The sequence below is a fragment of the Pezoporus flaviventris genome, unplaced genomic scaffold, assembly GCF_033815535.1.
Source record: "Pezoporus flaviventris isolate CSIRO_AGI_PZ_B2104156 unplaced genomic scaffold, CSIRO_AGI_Pfla_v1 ptg000081l, whole genome shotgun sequence".
Lineage (NCBI taxonomy): Eukaryota > Metazoa > Chordata > Aves > Psittaciformes > Psittacidae > Pezoporus > Pezoporus flaviventris.
In genome coordinates, this window is record NW_026892629.1 from 4,538,598 (window position 1) to 4,563,137 (window position 24,540).

General features: G+C 39.3%; 1 protein-coding gene across 2 annotated transcripts in view; it reads left to right on the forward strand.

The window, feature by feature from the left end:
- THEMIS (thymocyte selection associated) overlaps positions 1-24,540 on the forward strand; it is a 77,494-nt gene that overhangs the window by 15,456 nt on the left and 37,498 nt on the right. For both annotated transcript variants that reach the window (XM_061474937.1, XM_061474936.1), the window contains exons 2-4: positions 425-583; positions 7,556-8,014; positions 10,979-12,021. In XM_061474937.1, the coding sequence (XP_061330921.1) occupies positions 425-583; positions 7,556-8,014; positions 10,979-12,021 (1,661 nt within the window). The remainder of the gene's footprint in view (positions 1-424; positions 584-7,555; positions 8,015-10,978; positions 12,022-24,540) is intronic.

Sequence of the window (24,540 nt, forward strand, 5' to 3'; positions counted from 1 at the left end):
GTCTATGTCCTATGGGATATGCTATGCCCTATGCTAAGCAGAGGCACCTTTCCTGTGCAAGCTCCACTGCCTGGTGATTTCAGGAGGCAGCTCCTGATGACCCAAGTAATCCTATGCTCTACTTCATTCCATTTTGTCTAGTAACTTGGAAATGCAGGTCCTTCAGACCTTGTTCTCCTCATATGCATCTAAGATCAGTGGGCACATAGATCTGACCTAGAGATCACTGAAGCCACAAGATTCTCTCAAGACACTAAAGAAGAAAATAAAACATTAGGTTAGTTATATATAAGTTATTATATATAAGTATTGTTTCTTATAACTTGTTTTAAGTATTTTTGCTTTCATTCAAAGAGGTAAAGTCACTTGAAAAAGTGAGAACAAGCTGAATAATGCTTTTCTTTCCTTTTGTGTTTCTTTTCAGGCTCCATCTATGAAATGTTTGGACATGAATGCTGCCTGTCAACAGGAGAAGTCATTAAAGTTATTGGCTTCAAAATTAATAAGCTTATAGCAAGTATCTGTGAGAATAATGAAGTCAGCCAGTTTTCAGCCAAAGTGGAATTACCACTGAATTTTCCTGGTATAGTATTTCATGAATGCATATTTTTAAGAAATTATAACCCTGAGTATTCACCTTTATTCATTTTATTAATTTGCTGTCCTGATTAATATTTGGTTTAGGTTACAACTCAGCTGTCAATGATACAATTTTATTAGATGGCACATGAAACAATCATCTTGCTTTTGAATTTCAACTCTTACAGTTCTTTTTCAAGCCTGGATAAATATTATTAAGGTTATAACATTTGTTAGTTAAACTTTCTCTACTTAAGATTGCTACAGAAATCTTCTTTTCAGTTACTTATGACTTTGCCAAGCTTTCTCTGAGCTAAAATCTCCTTGCTGTGTGCTCAGACTATAATTTATTTATTATTACTATATTTTTATTTTATTATTTTGGATATAAAGTATTACAAATATTTTGTTATGTTTTGGGTTTACTTCAATCATTGATTTTAATTCCAGTGGCCAAAGTGGCTGCTCCATGCATAGAAACAGTAGTAGAGGAAAATGGATGTGCTTTCCTGCTTAAAGACCACTTCAGCTGTTCTATAGCAAAGTCCCAAAATATCTGTATTTTGGAGGATGGACTTGAAATTTGGCGCATTACAAATAACTGACTTGTTCTTTGTAACACATTTCTCTCTGTTCATGTGGCCTTGTTAGGGTGAGCTGGGCAAATGCTGTACGTACCAAGAGCACCTAGTTGATCACATGTCATATTTATTCATTTTTCAATTCTGCTGTCATCTCAATTCCTCTGTTGTTAGGGCCCAGTCTTGTTAAAGGCGGAAGTTACTGGAGTACAGAGGGAGAAGTGCTGTACTGTCAGCATCCATGTGTGGGAAGTGGAGGAAGCAAATTAGGTTAGGAAAAGTTTGGATCTTGGAGCAGGGGAACATAATGAAGACTCAACAAGCAAAGATCAGGGACTGGAGACAGCAGTAGAGGTGTTTACCGGCATCAGAAGAGGACTGCACCCACACAGAAATATACATGTACAGCATTTCATATGTTTGGAGTCTTGCAGGCAGCAGAGGTAATGAGAGTCCCCCAAAGAGAGGAGAGGACAATGCTGGAAAACAGCACAAAAAGGCAAGTGAGATGTGGGAGGGAGCCTGTGTAGGTCTGGCAGAGAAGTTATGGGACATCTGAACATAGGAAACACTGGGACAGAGCACACACAAGACACAGCAGCCCACAAGAGACGAAGATCACATCCAGAACTCACTTTGGCCAGCACTAATTCTAGCTAATGCACTGAATGAGACTACAGTTCTGTAGGAGAAAAAGAATAAATCACAGAATGTAAACATTTAATTAACACTGTGTTGTGCTGCAAGGACATGGGAGGCTAAATTGGTGCTGCATAGGAAAACATAATTGAGTGTTTTCTAGTAACTTCATTGATGTTCTTCTAATGATTGTTCTTCTAATGATTCTGATTGATTGACTTAGTAACTTCACTGATGTTCTTCTGATGAATTGCTGAGCATGTGAGAATGTGTGCACAGGCATATATATGGTTTAGGCTATGCCAGTGTCCAAACTGGTATGTGCTTTTTCTACAGAGGAAGACAAGACACACTTCATGAAGCAAGTAAAGTGTAAAAGCACCTGAGAATGCAATGTTTTATCTGAAATCCACGGGAAAATATCTTCTGCCATGCCTTCATTTTCAATCTCTAACATACAAATTTCTGCCAAAAATAGTCTTATATATAATTTTCTTTTTCCCAGTAGATCCTCAATTTTCTTTCATGTTTTTCTTAGTGAATCAGAGACATTTGTATGACCACTTATTAAAAGACTTTTTTGGGATGTCATTTTCAAGCATTAGTAGGGCCCAAATTGATTGAAGACAATTATCTGTGGCTATCTAGAGATATTAAAGTATAGCTGTACTGTGAACTCTCAAGATACTTGGTATTTTTCTTCAAATCCAAGCTGCTTTGCCATTATTAAAATTTCTTGGCTCTAAAATATATACACATATACTAATATACTCATATTCTAAATCTCGATTGGCAGATGGGGTTGAACATTTGAATTCTAAAATATCCAACACAACTGAGTGATAAAAATAGTCCTACATTTATTAATGTTGAATCTCCTGATTTTTAGAACAGAATGACTTATGATTTCAAATGCTTGAACCTGGTGAATCTGGATTTATTTGCATTCAAGCGATCAACTTTCAACTTGGCATTTAGATGTTTTTGCCCTATTGAGCACATTTTCAAATTTTGTCTGATCACTACAATTCACATGAGTACTTATGAACTCTCCCAACCAGTGTTCTAGAAAACTGGGTTATTTCAGTAGAAAAATAAATTCAGAGTTCATTTTGCTAAAATTCATCTTTATTATCCTCCACATGATGGGTATTACTGAACAGCAGCACTGAAGAGGGGCATAATGACACTTCTTATCAGCCCAACAGGGAGTAGCACTCTCTTGTTTCTCTCTGTATGTGTACTGTTATGCATTCAAGAGCTTTTTGGTAAGATGTATATTTGTCATTTCTCTAATTTAGTTCTTAGCTGAAGAATGATTCTGCTTTACAAAGTAAAGATGTCCCAGTCTCTGCTTTTTCTTGATCTTTTTCCTTTTCACTTTATTACATACACATGCTAAACTCTGAACAAAACATTATATTAGAGCATTTCTGGCTTGCCCCTGTTTCCAGAACAAAGCACAGAACCAAACTGCAGATGGTCTTTTTCACACTGACATTGACTTACTTCAAGAAAAATATCCAGAGGTGTATAGGAGGCTGACACTGTATTTACATTGTGTGTACAGTGCTCTCTTGCCAATCTTTTGCTTTGATGTTATTTTCCATTTCCTCTGAGTTATCATTTGTATGTGGTGGGCTCATGTATCCTTTCACCATGTGCATGCTAGCATAAATAAGTCTTCTATTTCTGTTACACTGGGGATAATGTCTCTGTGAGTAAAGACTGGGCTCATTTGCTTTAAATGATCCTTACTCTTTGTCTTTTTGAATGCATTTGCAGTCTACAGAATTCTTTTTTTCTGCTCTGGCAAATCAGATCCTTGATAGAGGCCTAATCTGTCTTTTGCATTAGAGAAACCACTACAACTGCAAATTCACTATCTGTGTTACTGCATTTTATCCTTATTCTAATTTGTTCTTTTTCATGCCTCAGAGGGCCAGGCTATTCTTTCTATGCACATGCACTGGGTAAAAAAGGAACTCTGCTGTTATTATAGACACTTCAATGACTACATCTAACAGCATTTTGAACTACGATTTTCACTACTAACAAGTTAGCAGAGACAGGTAATTTGCACAATACCCAAACTGTGTGCCAGCACAAATGATTTCATTCTGTTTTGTTAAATTCCTTCTCCTGCAAAAATATTGCTAGGCTGTCTGTGGTCTCAGAGGGTCCCTGGTAGCATTGCTGCTTATTCCTTCGTGGTCTGACAGACACATAGCTGAGCATGGCTGTGCCTTTTAGCTTCCAGCCTCTGCAAGCCAGGGACAGGGGTTTGTCTATGGCCGTACAGCATGTATGTGGAAGATAAGGGGTTAGGCATTAGAAGGCTTATCTCAGTAGGAGATGATGGAGACACAGGAGAGATGGCCTTTGGGGCAGGATAAGGAAAGGAGCATGCTGGAGCAGGGGAGGTAGCAGAGTGGGTGGTGAAAGTGAGTGAAAAGAGGAATAGCAATCAAATCACCTCCAGAGAAGTTGGCAAACTGAGCTCTTCCCAGTCTTCTACAGTATCTTGGGGAACAAACATTACTGGTCTGGAACAGAAGGTCTTATATTTTTTCTCCTTAAAGGCTACTTGCTTCTCTACTAGGTGAGCCTAACTACTGGCTTTCTCAGTTTTCTGTAGGGAAAAGAAATAAAAAAGATAATAAAAAGCATATTCCTTTTCTTCAGGACTCAGTTATAATTAAGATTGAAAATGAATCTCTATAAAGATACAGGGAGATACACTATATCACTCAATAACTGTTAAAAGAGACCTGCATATACTGTTCTGTAAAAAGGTGCTAGAAACATCCTTCTTGCAAAACATGCTTTCCCACCGGACTAAATGGGTGATTCTTGGTCTGTGTTTCCTCTCCCATACCAGTGAAGAAAATCTTTTCAAATTCCCAAACCCTCTCTCTACCAATGTGTGCATCATTGCTGGGCTGATTAGGTTTGGTGCTTACTGATTTTCAGATTATGTCTAGGCCCACACTTTACCTTGTGAAATGCCTTGGTGCAGAGGGTTCATAGAGTGTGACAAGGGTTATACATTCATGTAGTTACTATGTATGTGTAGTTATTCTTGTCTCTAGCTGTAATTTTTTCCAGAACTATTGGGCATCAGTTCATTTTAGCTGTAGACCAGATGACTACATTTAGAAAGTAGATATATAGGAGCAGTATTGCCAGCTCTTAATAAACCAGCTGGACTTTTTTGCAGGTTTGCTATTTCCATCTGTCTTTCTCCCCACTAGTCCACCAAGCTCTTGTAGGAAAGCCCAAGTGAATTTAAGTAATTTTATGACTTATGAAAAAATGCACAAATATTTTTGTTTGACCTCAAAATGTCTGAACTTTAGCATCTCAAACTTACCATATGTCTCCTACTCTGGAGATTTCTTTGCTATATTAAGTTTGGAAATTATTTGGCTTTGTAATTTAATTCATAATGATATTAATAAGGTTCTAAATGGTTCCCTATAGTGTAATGTTGTTTGGTTTTTATGGGTTTGTGTGGGTTTTGTGTTTTGGTTTGGTTTGGGTTTTTTTGTTCATATTTTTTCTTTGGGGAGAGTGGTAGTTTTTTGGTTGGTTGGTTGGTTAGAGTTTTTTTGTGTTTGTTTTTTTGTGTGTGTGTTTGTTTGGGTTTGGGGTTTTTGGTTGTTTTTTTTTTTGTTTGTTTTTATATATATATATATATATATTTATCAAGGAGAGCATTTAGAAGATGCCATCACAGATTATGGCAGCTAGATAGTAACAAAGTGACTTTCACCCATCATACCAAAATGAATTTTTATATATTCACCTCTTTTCTGTATAGAGAGAAACATATGGAATTTTACATACTCATAAGCATAAACAGGTGGCTATTAGGTGCCTCTACTTCAAAGGTCTCATCGATGCAGATGCTAAGTATACTAGGCCACATGGCTCTTTAATTGCCTATGCAAGCATTCTGCTACCCAAATTAAGAAAACCAGCAAAATGGAAGGTGATGATTTTCCTGCTCCTAACCCTTGCAAAGTCAGTCTGCCTTGGCCCGAGGGGATAATCAGTTGTCCAGTTTTGTATGAGATCTGGTAATTATGTTTCTACATGAAACCTGCTTTATAACCCAGGATGCTCGTTGGTTTTGTTGCTGAAATAGCTGGCTTTCATACAGCCCCAGCAAAATGAGTAGAGCCTGAGTCTACTGTCAGACTCAGATGGAAGAATGGTATTTCTCATACCTGTACTTTGCCAAATATTTTCAACGGGGAATATTTTTCTAACATAGCTTATGAGGGCTTTTTAATGCAATTCTGGAGGTTTTCTTGGGGCAATATGCATGCTTCTGTATCACAGATAGATAAACATAGTTATTGCCTTTGGGATACATTGTATGCACTTTGAATAAATTTTTTAATGAAGAGTATTCCTATTTGCTTTCTCCCAGCACTGCAAGGAGATGATGCCCATCTTGTGTTTGCCAAGCATGACACTGGAACACTGTTTGGGGGACGCTGTCTTTCCCACAATTTCAGTTTATCATTAGTGCCTTGTCACTGCAATATATTCTAAAGGCTGATGAACCACTTTGTCTTGATCTGCACTGGCAGGTCTGGTGGTGATTAGGACTGGGGTAGCTAACTTGCTTGTTAATAATTGCATTAAAAATGACTGTGAGCAACATTAAAAATACCAGTGAGAAAGAAAAGTTGTACTTTGTACCTGTGCAGTTTCTGCTGGTTGGGCTTGGGGAAATGAGAGAGGAAAGGCACTGTAGCTTCTTTGTCGCTGTAGCTGTAGCTAGTGGTTAATTTGTGGCTAGCAAGCTTGGCTTAGGAATAACCTCTATGTATGTCTTGGAAGCAAGCCTAAGTCAATGCCTGTCCCAGGAAGCTGCAATGTAATGCCATGAGGCAGCATTCACGCTGCTGTGCTTTGGGAAGAAGACAGCTGAATCACACAGTTCAGCTAAACCCTACTGTTAAGTCCAGTAAAACATCCACTTCATCTGCCTCTATGAAAACACTCAAGCAATACAGAAATGTACACATTTTTCTTGTGATGTGAGCTCCCAATGAGACAGCTTCATGGGGCATGATTAACATGAAATAATAGTGTCCCTAGGGGATAGGGAGGCTCAGATGCAGCTTCTGTCTTGCAGAACTTCAGCATTTTGATTGCTTTGTGATGGCCAGAATATTACAACACTCGAACTTTGAATTATTCCATCTGGTGGTCTGGGCTATGATATATGCTAAAACCAATTTTCTTTGCTTATTCTTATCCATGGGTGCTACTTTTTAATTTGTGATATATCTTTAAACATATTTGGTCTTGGACTCCCCAGTCTGTGTGTGGAAGAATATGTAGTACTGATGTTTAGGCAGAAAACTTATCTTGCATTTCACATTACTGCCGCTCTTCCTCATATCATGTCTGCATTTATTTCTTACAGGTTGGTTTCCTAGGAAGACAAATGAGAATTTAAGATAATTTTTCTTCTTACTGTGGCAAAGAAAAATTTTTACCATAGATGTAAATATGTTGGATGTCAGATGCAGAGCAAAAAGGGCTAGTTCCAGCTGCCTAGACATAATATCATATAGTTGATATCTCTTTAGAGTCACAGTTCTAACAACCAAACTATCAGCTATGAATTGTTTGATGTGCTTTGGTCCCCATTTTTATTGCATTCGTAGTCTAAAATTTGGCAAGGCTTGCTTTGTATATTTCCCCTTTTGTAATGCAAGTTTTTCTGTTCTTAGGTCTTTATAAAGTTATGGCAGATAAAACACCATATGTCAGCATTGAAGAAATTACAAGAAAAGTCTCTATTGGGCCGACAAGATTTGGCCATCCATGTTTCTACAGCCCTGAGGACATAAAGTTGGCAAACCTCACTATCAAACATGGTGAGCACATCACCTTCAACTCAGTGGAAGAGGTCAATGGAACAATGGCTGTGAACTGTGTTGTAGTCAGAAATAACCAGTCTCATTCCTTTACTTTGCCCCTTTCACAAGAAGGAAAATTCTATGAGTGTGAAGATGACCAAATATACACCTTAAAAGAGATCGCAGAATGGAAAATCCCTAAGTGCAGAAACAGGATTGTCAAACTTTCCAGTACTATACATATGTGGGACTTCTCTAATCCACTTCCTGAGAATTTTGATGGCTGCTTGATTCTCACACCTGTCTATGAAGTGCAGGCAGTAATGAAATGTAAGTAGGAATCAAAGTCAATGTTCTGATAAGCTCGGTATAGCAAAGGACACAAAATTTGCTTAAAATAGGAAGGATTCAATTTAGACAAGAATTAGTGATCCATATTTGCCACTGATGCTCGTTTCAAGATGAAGAAATGTAAAAATAATATTGTCTCTTTTATTCCTTTATTAGCTGTTAATTCAGAAAGTTACCTTGCATTTCTTTTTGTTGCCATTTTATCGATCACTATGATTAAATCATCATTGCAAATCAAATATATTGCATAATGAAAAGGTGGAGCTTAGGAATTCTATTGAGTTCTCAGATTCTTTTTCTTTGTGTCTCAAACTTTGGCCATGGAGCAGCCACTTGATCATTTATGGCTATGGCTAGGAAGCAGGAAAAGAATATAGACTCACATGTTGTGACAAACTCAATTACTATATATTTTTCAGGATGAGGCTGCTGCAGAACACAAAACCATACTATTTTACTGTATTGCAGAAGCAAATATCAATAGAATATAAACAGAAAAGACTCACAGACCATTTCAGAAACCTCCAGATTTGAGGGAACAGGAAGATAATAGAAAAACAATATCTTTGAAAGGTATTTTTGTTTGGGGAAAAGAAAAAAGTATTTTGTCTATGACACATTAACACTATTCTACCTGTTCCACCGAAACACAGCAACTGCTGGGTTGTGTTCTTATCAATGTCTTTAAACCTGCTAGCAAAATTTGTCGTGGGAATAAAATTAAAAGGTGCACAAGGGTATAAGCATAGCGCGAAATGCTCCTGAGCTATGATTACTAGAATAGCCAAGCTGCAGCAATGACCGATGTGTGCATGCATAGTGTACCCTCTCTGAACTGAGATACTTAACCAAGCAAAAGAAAAACTTAGGATAAAATGTCTGGTTTCCAACTACTGCCTGGGCTGCTGCAATTCTACTTCTTCATGCACCCACCCTTTTAAAGTTTGAAGGATAAGAGCTTAGCTTTTGGAAAGGTTTGACTGCCAGTTGCATTTACTAGAAACAAACCAGCGTGCACCATACAAATTAAATCCTAACAGAAATATGTCATTCATGAGGATATTAAGCAGGAAATCTTTTCACAGTTGAGCTTTCTCTGATGAATGAGGTAAGTAAATCAATAAAAGAGGAATAAAAGTGGGCAGAGACCTTAAGCACAATATCCTATAGTTGTTAAATGCTTATCATGAGACATTCAGGGGTATTTTCTATGTGATTTAATGTGTGAGTCTGGGAAGTGTATCTTCATTAGATAAACTACTTCATTTTCTGCAACTCTGGCTAGATTCAGGAATCTAACCCATTTCCTGAAGCTAGATTCATTTAGGTGAATTCCAATACCAGCTTAAACATATGTGTAGAATCAATGAGAATTTAGTGTTCCCAAAAAGCTTTCTGAAGATTCAGTTGTCTTTCAAACAGATTCCCGTGAGCGCTGTATTTGTTGATTTTATGTTTCATAGTGTGCTCAACATTTAAAAAGCATTAAATATGTCCTAAATAGTTATTTAATACAAACTTGAAAAGTAGGCTTCATGGTACATGATTTCTTGTGGACCATGAAAAATGGATTTTCACCATTTTTAGAAGAACTATAAATAGGCACAAGATAAAGTATGAGGAATACTATCCACAGTTCAATAAAAAAGATTCCTGATAAGAGGGAGGGATAGCAGATTATACTTTCACAGGCTGTGAGCAGATAGCCTTTACACTTCTCATTTTTTATAATGAGCAAATTATGTGTGTGGAACTCCCTCAAATACTCATAGAAAACTTTAATTTTCACCAGTCATTCCTCCTTCATTGGCTTTCCTTTGGGGTGCTTAGAATGTTTGTCACCTGAAGATGTCAATGTGGCAAAAGTACTGCTGGAATAAACAGATCCTGAATCAATGTCATAAAACTCTGTAATATGAAATAGATCCGATACCAACTTTTAAGGATAAAATATCAGTATGTCCTGCTACAAGGAAGTGTGAATCCAGGATATACTATCCTTCTGTGCAGGACTATGCAGAATAAGTCTTACTGAAGAGAGTCGTTAACTATTATTAAATTTTAAATTTAGTCGTTAACTATTATTAAATTATTAAATTTTAGTGTCCTGGTCAGCACTCTGTATTGTCACTGATCTGGATCCAAATTCTTAAACAAACCTTAACTGCATAGTCAGCTTTGTACTTGGAAGTTTTACATCCAAAATTTTGCAAGTTCGATGATGATAAGAAGTTGTTCTCTGTCAGACTGTTAAATACAATGGCTTGATTCTGATAGTAAATAAAACTAGATGCTGCAGTAAAAGATGCAAGAGAACCACAGAAGAGCATAGTAGAAATTTATTCATTCACTAACACTAAGCTTAGACTTCATTATATAAAAATTTTGCATTTTTTAATAAAGTTATTTTCTAGTAATTGTAGATATTTTTGTTATTCTTATAAATATCAAAATATCATATTTTTGCTAGACTGGCCACAGCAACAATATGTGTTAATGGGTTCAAATGCTATTTATTTATTACAAATGTTCCCCTGACACATTTCTCTGGAGGAACCATAAGAAGTCACTATGAGATAATAGGAATACATCTTGTACTCAAGGAAAACAGTTTGATAAGATGCACAGCTGATTAAACTTGGAGGTCCTGTGAGAAAGATAGTGAGCTATTTTTTTTCCCCTTTCCTTTTTCTTCAACTTTTATTCACTTGCACGCCCTATTTTTATCTCCTCTTGTTTCTGTCTTCCTTCATGAGGTCTCCTGAATATCTAACAGCCATATATCTCAAATTAAACCAGACTTTGACTAGCCCTGTTAATTGTGCATGTTTACATATGGAGGTGCATACCTCAAGGTAGGTACTTCTAGTATCTGGCCAATAGGACGTGTATTTTATTCTAATGTCAGTTTGAAAACAAAAATCAATGTCTTTTTCTTTTCAGTTCGAAAGGACATAGTTCATATCCTCTCAGATCTAGATGTCGAGGTCAAGGATATAACAGACTGTTATGATACTAGCTCTTTCCTTCAGCCACTGTCTTTGGAAGATGTATTTGAGAGAACAAGCAAGGAATTTCCTATGGTTGCTGAGATAATGGAAGGGCCTTCAGAAAGTCAAAAACCTCTTAAATTTCTGGATACAGGGAATGAGATCATTATCTACAAAAAGTACCAGACAACAAGAGTCCTAGCCTCAGAGATCAGAAGTGATTCCCCCAAAAGATATTTTTTAATCCCTATGAGCTACAAAGGAAGGTTCAAAAGAAGACCTCGGGAGTTTCCTACTGCCTATGACTTAGAGATAGCAAGAAGCGAAAAGGAACAACTTCATGTCGTAGCAACTAAAGCCTTTGATTCCCCTCATAAAGAGCTTTTCTCTGTTTCAGTTGGAGATCAGTTTCTAGTTCAGCAACGCCAGACTAGTGAAGTTCTGTATGAGGGAAGAAAGAAACTTATAGATGTTTTAGCTTGTGAACAAATACTAGGTGATAGATATAAGAAAGTTCTCCTCCCTATGTACATGGAAGGTAGATTTGTGGAAGTGATTCATGACAAGAAACAGTACCAGCTTTCTGAGATTTGCAGAGAATTTCGTTTGCCTTTTAATGTCAAAGTGTCTGTGAGAGACCTTTCCATTGAAGAAGATGTCGTGGCTGCCATGCCTGGTCTGCAGTTTGAAGAAGAAATCACAGACTCTTATTTGCTGATCAGTAGTGCCAGCAGTCCAGCAGAGAGCTGGGAGATTCCTGTATGTCGTTTAAACATGTCCGTCCATTTGCTCAGCAAAGATGTCCAGACAGTTGTGCCTCCTGTGACTAAGACAAAAGTGGAACAGATCAGTGAAGAGCAATACTATATGGTGCGAAGATATGAAAACCAAACCCTTCGTTCACCACCGAGGCCTCCTAAAAAGCCAACGCTTTCACCAAAACCTGGTTTTGCAGTACCTAAGCAAGGTGTGACTGATGTACTACAAGCTCCAAAGGTAAGGTATCACACCTTGTCTTTGAATCTCCTAAAATCACAGGTCATGTTCTGTTGGTTTACAGTCTCCGTTTCACTGGTGTATCGTAATAGCTTGTATACATATGGCTCTCAATTCCTGTAATAGGCAAATTGGCCATTGTAGTTGACAATGACTAAAATAGTCAGTATGTGTTAACTGTTCTGTGAAAAGCAGCAGAACCATACCAGCTCACAGCAGAAAACTTGGCCGGATAATTTTACATGGATAATCCTTTACTGCGCCAATGCAAAAGTGAAGGAAGAGAGTTGAAGTGGTTGTATTTAATTTTTTATTAAGGAAAAGCATATGTTTTAATGATATAAAGATAATTTTTCTTAGCTGGAACCAGCAGAATCAAATTCACAGGAAGTCAGGTTGTACAGATATTTTTGACTGCACGGTTTTGAGCTTACCCAAGTGGCAAATAGATTTGGAATAAAAAGAGCAGACCTTTAGAATAGCACTTGAAGTTAAGAGATAAGTGCCCTTTCTGGGACAATTTTCCTCATGGCTAACCCAAGGCAATCATTTGTTCATTACTTTTTATGTTGGGTCTGGCTGAGATGGAGTTAATTTTCTTCACAGCAGCCTGTAAGATATTGTGTTTTGGGTTTGTGACTAAACAGCACTGATAACACCAGTGTTTTGGCTATTGCAAATCAGTGCACCCGCAGTGTCGAGGCCTTCTCTTTTTTCCAGGCTGCCCATCCCCAGAAAGCAGGCTATGGGTGGGCAAGAGGCTAGGAGGGCAAACAGATGGCACAGCTGACCCCAGATGACCAAAAAGATATTCCATTTGTTGTTATGCTCAGCAATAAAAACTGAGGGAGTGGTTGGTCTGGGAAGGTTACCGTAGCTCAGACTGGTTGGACACCAGTCTGCTTGTAGGAGGTGGTCACTGGGTGCCTTTGTATCACTGTGGGTTTTTTTCCCTTTCCTTCACTTATTAAACTGTCTTTATCTCAGCCCACAAGTTTTCTTGTTTTTGCTCTTATTATTCTCTCTCCTGATGAGAACATAATCCTAATGTGAGTGCTTAGCTGCTGGCTGGGGTCAATCTACCACATTTTTTTTTCATAAATTGAAAGAATCAAAGGAAGGCACCTTGATGGACTTTAATGAAAGAGACTGCCCAGGAGGTATTTAATTTCTGCAGTTGTTCTTGTGTGCAAATACAAATTCTCTACAGGGGAAGAATTAAAAACACAGGAAATACTTTCAGGCCTCTGCATTGTGATTGTGTTGCACTTTAAATGCAATGTAACTCATGGAGTTCTATTTTGGGGGATTTGGGGAAGGTTAGTTTTTTGTTGCTATCAAATTATGGTCCAGTTGTAGTGACCCTGGAGGGACAGCCTTTATTAAGTACCTCTCCTTGGCTACTGGAGATGTTTCTCCCCTCAATGCCAACTCCAAGACCACATGCAAGTGCACATCTCCACTCTTCTGGGAGATGGTTACAACAGACTGTAGGAGACATGAATGGGTAATGTGGGTCCCTCAGATAGGGTAATACAGTAAAAACCTGCATTGTTTTCTTCTGTCTTTACTTGCATTACAGAAACTTCTTTTCTTCTAATTTGTACAGTGAACCTTGTAGCAGCTTAAATAAGTCATCCTGATAGGCTAGGGAGGATAGACAAGAAACTAATCCCTTGAGCTAACAGGTAGGCCATCATCCTGGTGTTGGTGTAAAGAACTGGAGAAGAATTCCCTAAAGTTGTGTTTCTGATAGACCTGTATCATTGCCAGGAGGACTCAGATCTCCTGCAGTTACTGATAGGGGTGTGTGGAGAGCAACAGGTAGATGCTGACTCTAGTCTAGACTCATGCAGAAGATAATATTTTCCTGAAGTGAGTAGAGAGCAATAAGGGCAAGAGAGATGTGAGCTCAGGTTCTTTTGCACATTTATGAGTGAAAGCAATCTCAGACTGCAGCTGTACAATGAAACACATTTAAGCAAATTGGTCCAGAAGACTTTTTTTTGTCATGTGCTCAATATAAATAAACTGCAGTTGGAATGCTTAGAGTTATGCAGATTTGTGAATCTACTTCCCTGAAAAGGTGAAACAGGTAGAGATCCCTTATTCATAAGATCAAACATCCTGAGCTGTAATGTAATAGGTTTAAAGTCACACAGAATGCATTATCTTTTCCATCCCGAACACCATGAATCCTCTGAGAGAACATGGCTGGTAGTGCATAAGCTTTGCCTTGGCTTCTCTGCCAGTGGTAGTGATAGGGGAGACTGCATTTTCTCCTATAAGTATCAGGGATGACTGGGGGTTCAGAAAGTTGGAAATTGTGCCAAACTGATAAACTGGCATTCTTTGAATATTTTGTGACTATGCATAGAATTATTTGAATAAATAGCAGATGAATGTCCTAATGAGCTGAATTTAAGCCTGACAAGATGGCAGGCTGAATTAAGCCATAGTGCTGCATGAATTGCCATGCTCCTCCTGTGGCAGTTCCCTGCATGGTGCTTAGGGAGCTCTGGCTACTTGCTGGAGGGTGGTGAATGGTTTCTTTGCCCACCAGCTGGGAAACTCTGCTTGGCTTGGTGCTCCAGGATTAAATGCTGCTGCTGCATGAGTCCACAGAGGACTAAGATCCATCTTTTTTATGCCAATACCTGAGGATGCTCTGCAAGAGCTATAGCTAGTGCTTTGATCACCTCTTAGCTCACAGCAAAGCTGTGGGGGCAGAGAGGCTCCAGCTGTCTCTGCCTGCTGTTCTCTGACATTGGTAAGGCAACACTAGGGCCAGGAGTAGTGCCATATGTTTCACTGTGTACTTTTTGCGATATTAGACACTTAATTGTGTGAGATTAACCGCCAGCATGAACTGGAACCTCAGATGAGTGCAAGACCTGCCTCTGCTTGGGTGCAAGGTGCAGTGCTGCAGAGACATGGATGTTTGCACAGTTCAGCAAAGTCCAGAGGCACCAGATGAATTCTCAAACATACTATAGCTCCATTAACCAAGCACTCTGCCCAGTCTCTTCACAGGGCTAATTAAGTTGGCTTGGCTCCTGCTGACACAGCTTTCGCTTCCAGATCCTGGGGATCTCTCCTTTCCCCTCCACAGTATGGTATAGACTTTCTCTCCCTCTCTTATCTGATCATTTTGTTTGGGTAGGAAACAGCAAGACCACATATGTTTGCAGTTTTGTATTATTTACTAAACAAAGACAAACCCCAAGAAAATATATGCAAACTAAACAAATGAAACAAAATAGCATGTATTGAATGATTAAATTAATCTGATATTTCACATATCAGGTGTCTATCTGTCCATGATACTATCTCATTATCAGATAGCAGATATCTATATTAATATGACCTCTACCCACAAGCATCCCCAGCTGAGGACAGTGATAAGAAAACAGTTATTGTACCCTTTGTCTAATGGTAAAAAGTTGGATACAAGCAGTCATTCACAAGAAATCCACATTTTCCTCACTGGAATGATTGGAATAAAGTCTTCACAGGGCTCTAAATGCCATGTTGAATTAAATAGTTTCAGCCATTCTATTTCTGACTTGTGAGCTTAGCTGGAAAATGAGAATGACCTAATAAACTCCTAGAAGTTAACGCTACTGATCTGAGAATGGAGCATCTGTCTCTCTTGCCAAGTTGTTCCTGGAGAGAAGTTCCTGTGGGAGAAACCAGTCACGACCTCACCTTCTTGAAATTATAGTTAACTTAAAAGACAAGCCAGATGTACCTGTTCTTTCCACAGTTAGTCTCACCACAGTGAATATAGCAAACCAAGTTTTCACTGAGGAACTCCAGAATAAGCTTTCAGGTGGGACCCTGAACAAAAGAGTCTTGAGAATTGTTTCGTAAAATTTCCTCAGGCTTTTTACATGCTACCCTACAAGGTCATTTAAGTGGCAGAAACTTTCCAGCTTTTTTTCAGTCTGTCAGTTAAAGCTGTAAATATCCTACAGATTTAAGAAGGCTACTATATGACCCTCAATGGCTTAGTTTTAAATTGAAACCATCAAATAATACCCCATGCCAAACATTGCTAAGTGCATTCACTGATATTCACTGATATTAGCTGATTCTGGGGGAATGGTAATCAAGGCATGGAAGGCCACACTTTAGTCCTAATACCCTGAGGGCACTAAGTACACTGCTTAAGGAATTAAAACAAGCAGTATTTGGCTCCTGATAAACAGTAAGAGAGGTTAGCTCCATCCAATGCTATTTTGAGAGGTCTGCTCTAACCTGAGCATCAGTAGAACCAGTAAAATACCAGCTCCAAGTTAGGATTGCTGCTAAATACCTTTATGAATGTGGAACTGGAAAAGTCAGTCACGGGCAGTAATCTGCTCAGCTTTGGCAAGAAAGCTGAGAGAATTCCAGCCAGGGAAACTGGAATTTAATAGTAAGTATCACAGCATGGTAGTTAATTGTCATTCTGTGCTAAGGTCCATTATCCTTCAAAAAGTCATTACAGTGTTATGGTATCAGGAACTTTCTTGCTTTCTTGCTTTTTATTTCAAAATTAAAATAAAAGAAAAAATTATCATTTCCATCTGGCTTTGCAGTGCTACAAACTGAACTATCAAAATCTGCCATTGACATATTTATCGCATCTGTCTTCACAGCAAAATGAAGACTTATCTGGAATTAAATTGATAAGACATAAGCTGCACTTTTCAGCAAATTAATTTTCCTGCAGTGCCTCCTTTCCTTCCTCCTCTTTCTTTTCTGCTTCCAGAGCATTTTTTCATGCTTTGAGGGCCTTCATAGAGTAGATTTAACATAAGTTATTTCTGCAGTGTGGCAAGAAACTAACCTTCCTAAATAAATATGTATTAGAAAATACGCACAGGACAGCCAGGAAGAAATAGGTAAGAACAGACTTCAGGAATTAATCTTTTGGCCTGGAAAAGAGGGATGAAAGTGTGTTTCATCAGCAGATGCAAAACTGTGCATATGTAAGTGTAAGAAAGGTTTCTCTCTGACAGATGCAGCATTGTCTCACCTTCACCCTCTCTCTCCTTCCACACATCCCATCTACTGTTTCTCCCTGTCGCTTTTCCAGTAGCTTTGTAGGTCTTTATTAAATAGCACAGAAAGGCTGGTAGCACAGCCCTTACAGATTAGTGACTATGCCATGTTGTCATGCCCACATTCTTGAAGTCTCTCAAAATCCCATCCTCCCCACAGCCTCACCTGCATGGATCCCAGATCCCCCCACCTCTTTGCACTGAAGCTTCTTGCTTCTCCTAGTACTAAGTCCATGCTGTGCCACAGGGTCCTTTTCCTCCTAATACCCACCTTCTACCACATGTGCCTGACTTCCCCCAAACCCTTGGGTGCCCCAGCACTACACTTTTTATGCGCCCTCAGCTTATATGACCTTGGTTCTCCAGTCCTCTCTGCTGCTTTCAGATAGGCTTGTCTTTTCCTCTTCCTTATTTCTTCCCCACACATCCCCACTTGCTCTTATCTCATGCAGTGAGCTAAAGCCAAGGCCACAGGCATTATCAGGCAGGAGCTGTGGGGACATCCCAAGTTGCACATTTTCATCTCCTTCCCCAGTGGCACCTGTTCCAAACCTCTGCAGAGCATTAGTCTTCAGCTAGGTTTTTAGGAGTAAAACTGGAGCAGGCTGTAGGTGCTGGCAAGTGTCAAGCCATTTAATACTCTTGTAGGCTGGACAGTCTGAGCTGAAGGACCTAGTTACAGAGATCCTTATAGCTATGTATGTATTTGGATACTCATGACCCTTTGCTGGGCTGAAGCCTGCATGCGTGTCATCCCACCTCATGTCCTGGGTTTTTCTGCAGAAGAAACCAAGATACGCTGGCTGGAGAAGCACTCTGCTCTGGATGATGGGGTATCCGGACTGCCGGCTACTTTATGGAGCCTGTATGAATCAACAGGAAGGAGCTAGAGGAACAGGAAACCCTACAGCTATTAAATGACTGGTGTTTTCCTAATATTCTCAGTATGGAGAGCTGGTATTAGGACCTCTTTCTCTTTTAAACAATACTAAAAGCTCAACATTTCCATAGAGAAGCACCAAGTCTGTAGTAGGTACTTAACTGTGGATTGATGTTACTCTCAAAACCAAAATACAGGGGGGAAGATAGCGATGTGCTGCCAGAAGGACAGGCAGTAGATAATTGCTTGAAAAACTGAGCAATCTGAGGTGTAAGTTTCATTGCAGAAAGCCATTACTGCTACAGGAAATGCTGATATAGTACATGAAATTAAGAAAGGTACAGATGAACATTTGGATATGCTGACTGATGAAAATGCCAACTGATTAAAAGAAAATTGCTTAATTTAAAGCTAAAAATGAATTACTTGGAGAACAAAGAGAAAAGAAATATCAAAATCAAAAGGATGCCCAGAAGAAATAAAAAAATAGACCACATGAAAATATGGAACATTTGATAAGAAATGAAAAATTTTGCACAGAATGTGTGAGCCAAAAGCCATTAATGTCAGTAAGGGGAGAATTGGTTGGCACATCTTTTTCTCTCTTGCAGAAAGTACATAACAAAATACATAGCATAACAAAATCGCACAATTATGAATAATTATAAAGCAGGACAAAAAAAGTAAAAATATAATCCAAAATTCTAGGAAGCACTGCAGCAGAATAACTCTTCTCTTCAAAATATAATGGGGAAGAGGAATCTGAAATGTTTTATTTCAGCTAAGGTTCCAGGCAGCGTGACATCCCACAGGGTTATTCTCCAAGCTTCATCTTATCATTTGCCCTTCTCATGGCAAGAAGGTTGGAAAATTAGGTTGGAAAATTAATGTGGTTATTGAAATGCTACCTTTTATGGCCTGTATTTTGGCCTGTTTGGGAGTTACCAAAGAGTTTTCCAGTTTAAACTGGTCAGAGATAATCTGCACTGCAACAAATCTCCAGCAGGAAACACAGTCCCCCTATACTCCTATGATACCCACATACAGGAGTGGCAGTGACTTGCTGGGCAGCTCCCAGGGCTCCCGCAGAGCCAGCTGCTGAACTCCAAGCAGCTGCCAGGCTTTCTGACTCCATCCCTGCTTAAACACCTTCATGGACTTTTCTGGGCTCTGAAAGCCCACTGGCATGAGGTGGCTTATGTTTCTGCTAAGAATCCTCTTGGTTGCTTATTTGTGGGGCTGCTTGCAAACTGCATACTGTGAGTGGGCCTTGGGGTGCTCTAACCCCACATCATGCCCAGGAACTGTTTAGGAAAGTGTCAGTTGGCACAGGTTGAAACTGATCCCAGGGATGTTTACAGGCACTGTAAACTAGTGGCCTCTGCTAAAAAAGAGGGGGGAAAAAAGAGAAAAGAAGGATGCTCCTCAGAGTCAATAAAGGGTTCAATGAGGTCAATGTGAAAAAAAGAACTGACATTGCCGTTTACATTATGCCTTCGTTTATGAAATTCAAGGTTTTGCAGTACTGTCAGACCCGGGCATCCTAGAAGGGAAAGCATCCCAGAAGGTTGGGATTGTGCTTTGAAATATGTTGCTCCATGAAATGAAATGAGAAAGTTGCTGTCAGTGTGACAGTAGGGTCAAATCTCCAAAGACCTGTAAACATGACTCACATTTTCCAGAAAGTCCTTGCAGTGAGGAACTGAGTGATTACCAGAAACAAGAGAATGCTGTGGAGATACTCATCAAATCCATTAAAATACATAAAGACAGCCCGAGTCCTGGGCTTTCCCTCTCTGCTTTTTGAATGTGTTAGTCCATAGACATGCTATAAAAAAGCACGATGGTAATGAAATGAATAGTGAGGTTTATCAATTATTATATGATATGAGATTTTAAAGGCTGAAAAATAATCTATCTAATATCTGTACTGAGAAAATTAATTTCCCATCTTTATGGATAGAGGTATATAATTTATACTGAACTTTCTCAAGGTATTTAACAGCATTATGTTCTTGTTCTACCTCAGGACATGAAGTAATTTTACTGGTAAATGTTTTAAATGGCAGTATGTTGTGATGCTGTGATAATGCAGGTTGTCCTTCCATGGGTTTCTTTATATTTTTTCTTCTTTTTTTTTTTTAATGGAAAGTAACAAGGGGTTTGAGGAGGCACAGGGTATTCAATTTGGTTGTGATTCCCATGGTGCCACTGAAAAATCAGAGCAATTATCAGGCTTGCAATGGCTGTAGGCAGTGGCTTATATCAGTGGTCAACCTGAACTACTGTGATGGAGTGTTGATAGGAGTCACTGTAGAAAAAAAGGAAAAGAAAGAAGCCTCTTTACCAGTTTGTGGCATGCTATGCATCATTCTGATAGGCTATAAACCTATCAGACTGTGCACTGATTTCGGTTCTAGATTAGCCAGCGTTGAAATCTGATGAATAAAACAGATGAAGCTATTTCCAAAGCAATATTTTCTTTTAAATTTTAAGTTTAAGAGTATTTTTAAAAATAAATAATATTTTATGAAGAAACTGTATCTGGAAGCTGATACTTTTACTGATCCATCTGTTTTGCATGTGGTATATGCATGCTCTGCAGTATTAATGAGGAAAAGGGTGGCTGAGTGTGCTGGCAAATTGCTCTCATTTGAAGGGAGATGTGTGAAGCAATTGAACAGCAACTCTACAAGAAAATTCTGGCCATGCAAAAAGCGAGATTTGCAGGAGCTCAGTAGGTCTGGTTTACATTCCCACTTCTGTCACATGCTGCTTCAGTGACACGAGACAAATCACATAAATATCATTGTTTCCAGATACATGAAGAAACTGCCATGTGGGAAGAAAGAGTGTGGATTTACAGCTCGTTAGTTACTCTATATGGATGCTTTTATCTCAGGTAAATGCAAGATACATTGCTGCACTTTCAGTCAGGGTCAGAGCTACCTCACATTTACTCTGGAGCAATAAGCATAAAGACAGTTGCCATGGAGTAGTAAATAAGCTGCAAATCCACGCTCATTTACTTGGTGACAATTTGTTCATGTAGCTGTCTCCTCTGTCTATGAAATGGGACACTATGCTTCATTTTCTCATCTCAGATATTTATAGAGACAAGCATAATTTTTACACGCATGCAGCATTCTGTGCATTGGTTACTGCAATACAAACAAAAGCAACAACATAAAAATAATATCAAAAATGAAATTCCTACACGATAGTACCTTTTAGGCTTCCTTAACAGCTTTCAGCTGAAAGTGAATGTACGTAAAAGGTGCAAAAAGCAAGTGACTGTTGTCTAGGACATCTGAATTCTGAATTGTGGATATTGGAAAGGGGAAGAAACAGGAAGAAAAAACTTGCCACATTTAGAATCATAGAATAGAATCATAGAATAGTTAGGGTTGGAAAAGACCTTAAGATCATCAAGTTCCAACCCCCCTGCCATGGGCAGGGACACCTCACACTAAACCATGTCAGCCAAAGCTCCATCCATCCTGGCCTTGAACACCACCAGGGATGGAGCATTCACAATTTGCTTGGGCAACCCATTCCAGTGCCTCACCACCCTCACAGTAAGGAACTTCTTCCTTATATCCAATCTAAACATCCCCTGTGTGCGTTTGAACCCATTACCCCTTGTCCTATTACTGCAGTCCTGAATGAAGAGTCCCTCCCCAGCATCCTTATAGGCCTCCTCCAGATACTGGAAGGCTGCTATGAGGTCTCCACGCAGCCTTCTCTTCTCCAGGATGAACAGCCCCAACTTTCTCAGCCTATCTTCATACAGGAGGTGCTCCAGTCCCCTGATCATCCTCGTAGCCTTCCTCTGGACTTGTTCCAACAGTTCCATGTCCTTTCTATGTTGAGGACACCAGAACTGTACACAGTACTCCAAGTGGGATCTCATGACAGCAGAGTAGAGGGGCAGGATCACCTCCTTTGACCTGCTGGTCATGCTCCTTTTGATGCAGCCCAGGATACAGTTGGCTTTCTGGGCTCTGAGAGCACACTGCTGGCTCATGTTCACTTTCTCATCGAAACACCCCCAAGTCCTTCTCTGCAGGACTGCTCTGAATCTCTTCTCTGCCCAACCTGTAGCTGTGCCTGGGATTGCTCTGACCCAGGTGTAGGACCTTGCACTTCGCTTGGTTAAACTTCATAAGGTTGGCATCAGCCCACCTTACAAGTGTGTCAAGCTCCCTCTGGATGGCATTCCTTCCCTCCAGTGTATCAGTAGATCCACACAGCTTGGTGTCATTGTCAAACTTGCTGAGAGTGCACTCAATCCCACTGTCCATGTCACCGACAAAGATGTTGAACAAGACCGGTCCCAGCACCAATCCCTGAGGGACACCACTCGTTACTGGTCTCCAACTGGACATTGAGCCATTGACCACAACTCTTTATGTGCGGCCATCCAGCCAGTTCTTTATCCACTGAGTGGTCCACCTATCATATTGATGTCTCCAATTTAGAGAGAAGGATGTCGTGTGGGACAGTGTTGAATGCTTTGCACAAGTCCAGGTAGATGACATCAACTGCTCTACCCCTGTCCATCAGTTCTGTAGCCCCATCATAGAAGGCCACCAAATTGGTCAGGCAGGATTTCCCCTTAGTGAAGCCATGCTGGCTGTCACCAAGCACCTTGTTGTTTTTCATGTGCCTTAGCATGCCTTCCAGGAGAATCTGCTCTAAGATTTTGCCAGGCACAGAGGTGAGACTGACTGGTCTGTAGTTGCCCAGGTCATCCATTTCCCCTTCTTGAAAATGGGGGTTATATTTGCCTTTTTCCAGTCATCGGGAACTTCTCCTGTCTGCCATGATTTTTCATGGCAATATTTAACATTGCGGGTGTTAACCTTGAGGCTAACGCCTTGATATGTTTGGTATTCTGTTACCACTCCATCATTTATTCTTATAGTAGACATTGGCCTTTGTGCTTGCATTCTCCATCTGTTATGGTATATCCACTGTCTTTAGCCTTGTCTTCACCTGTTGGCAGAAGATAGAAGTTAGTTTCAAGATATGAAGGGTTATGGATGGAAACTCAGGTGCTTCTCAGAATGCCTTCATAAATTTCCCCACTTTGTGGGACTTCGACAGATGATGACATTAAACTAAAAGTTGCATGCCAAATGTTAGTTTGTGCAAGTATGCAAGGTATCAGCAAGGGTAGAAAATGAGGGAAGAGAATGACACAGTGTGGGTTATATATATTTTTATTTTGATAGATTTGGATAAAAAGTAGTGGGACGTAACTGATGATTTGTAAATGAATGCTGGACTGAAAGGCCATTTTTCAAAGTTAGCCCTAGCACATAGCTTTTGCTACTTGCAGTGATGGAGCAACACCACCATTCGGATGGAAGAGAGGATTAAAGAAGTAGGCTAGAAAGGTGAAATTAAGTAATAGTGAAACAGAAAAATGGAATATCTAGTTACATTCTATCAAACTGTGAAGCAGGATGGGAAAGCAGAATTTATACAGGATGGAGGGAATTGCATTTTTGTTATAAAAAGAATTTTTTGAGGGGGATGATTTTTCTTTCTAAATTTGTTCTTTCCCCTTAAGAGTATATTGATTCATAGCTATCCTGCCCTCATAGCTATCCTGTCTCTCACATAAAAATGCAAAGCAGCGTACTGTAAAAAGCTCTGCTTGTGTTGCACACAATGATTTAAAATGCATATGTACATGGTGTTTAACATGAAATATCTGCTGTTTATCTGCTACTTTGCACCTCTCTGAGCAGAGGTGGACCAGAGTGGTCTTGATTTGCCTCTTACTTACCCTCCACACAGTCAACATCTGATGATGTAGACACCCAAGCTACCAACCTCCTACACTACTGATACTCCCTCTCTGTTCTTATGGTTCAAGCAGTAGGAATGTGGATATAAAAATATGTAAGCTAGAAGGAAAAAAGAAACTAAATTCTTATACAGGAGGCTTAGATTTTGCATAATGCTTTTCATTAGTTTGCATCTTCAGAAAACACAGAAGCAAAATCCGCTCTTGAAATATTGAAACCACTTCTGCCCTACACTAATAGCTGAATGTGAAAGATCTCCCTCTACCCTCCAAAATGGAAAGTAAAACTTATTATGAATGTATGAATGTTATGAGTTATTGAATAATAATAAGCTAGTGGTATGATGCTGCTATTGTTGAACCTAAATGAAAACCCTTATTAATCATGGATTTGACAGCTCATTCAGTTATAATAATGTTTCCTGTCAATCCAAGCTCTCATTATAATTGGATCTTACTTAGAAAGGAAGATGCTCCATTGACTGCACAAATGGAGGAAAATACAGGTTTGAAAATGAAAATATCAGTCTGAATTCTGTTTCCAGGGAGCCTACTTATGCATGTACAAGTTGGATAACACTTTAATCCTTGCTGTGTGTCACATTTGGATGTTGCTATAATAAGATTCTCTTACTGACTAGACACCAGCTCTAGAGTCATGACAGCGAAAGTGAAAGCAGAAAGAGTAAATGAAACTTCTCGGGGATGCTGGTATATGATTACTACAACCTAGTTGCAAAGAATCAACTGAAATAGATGGCTTTTCTACATAA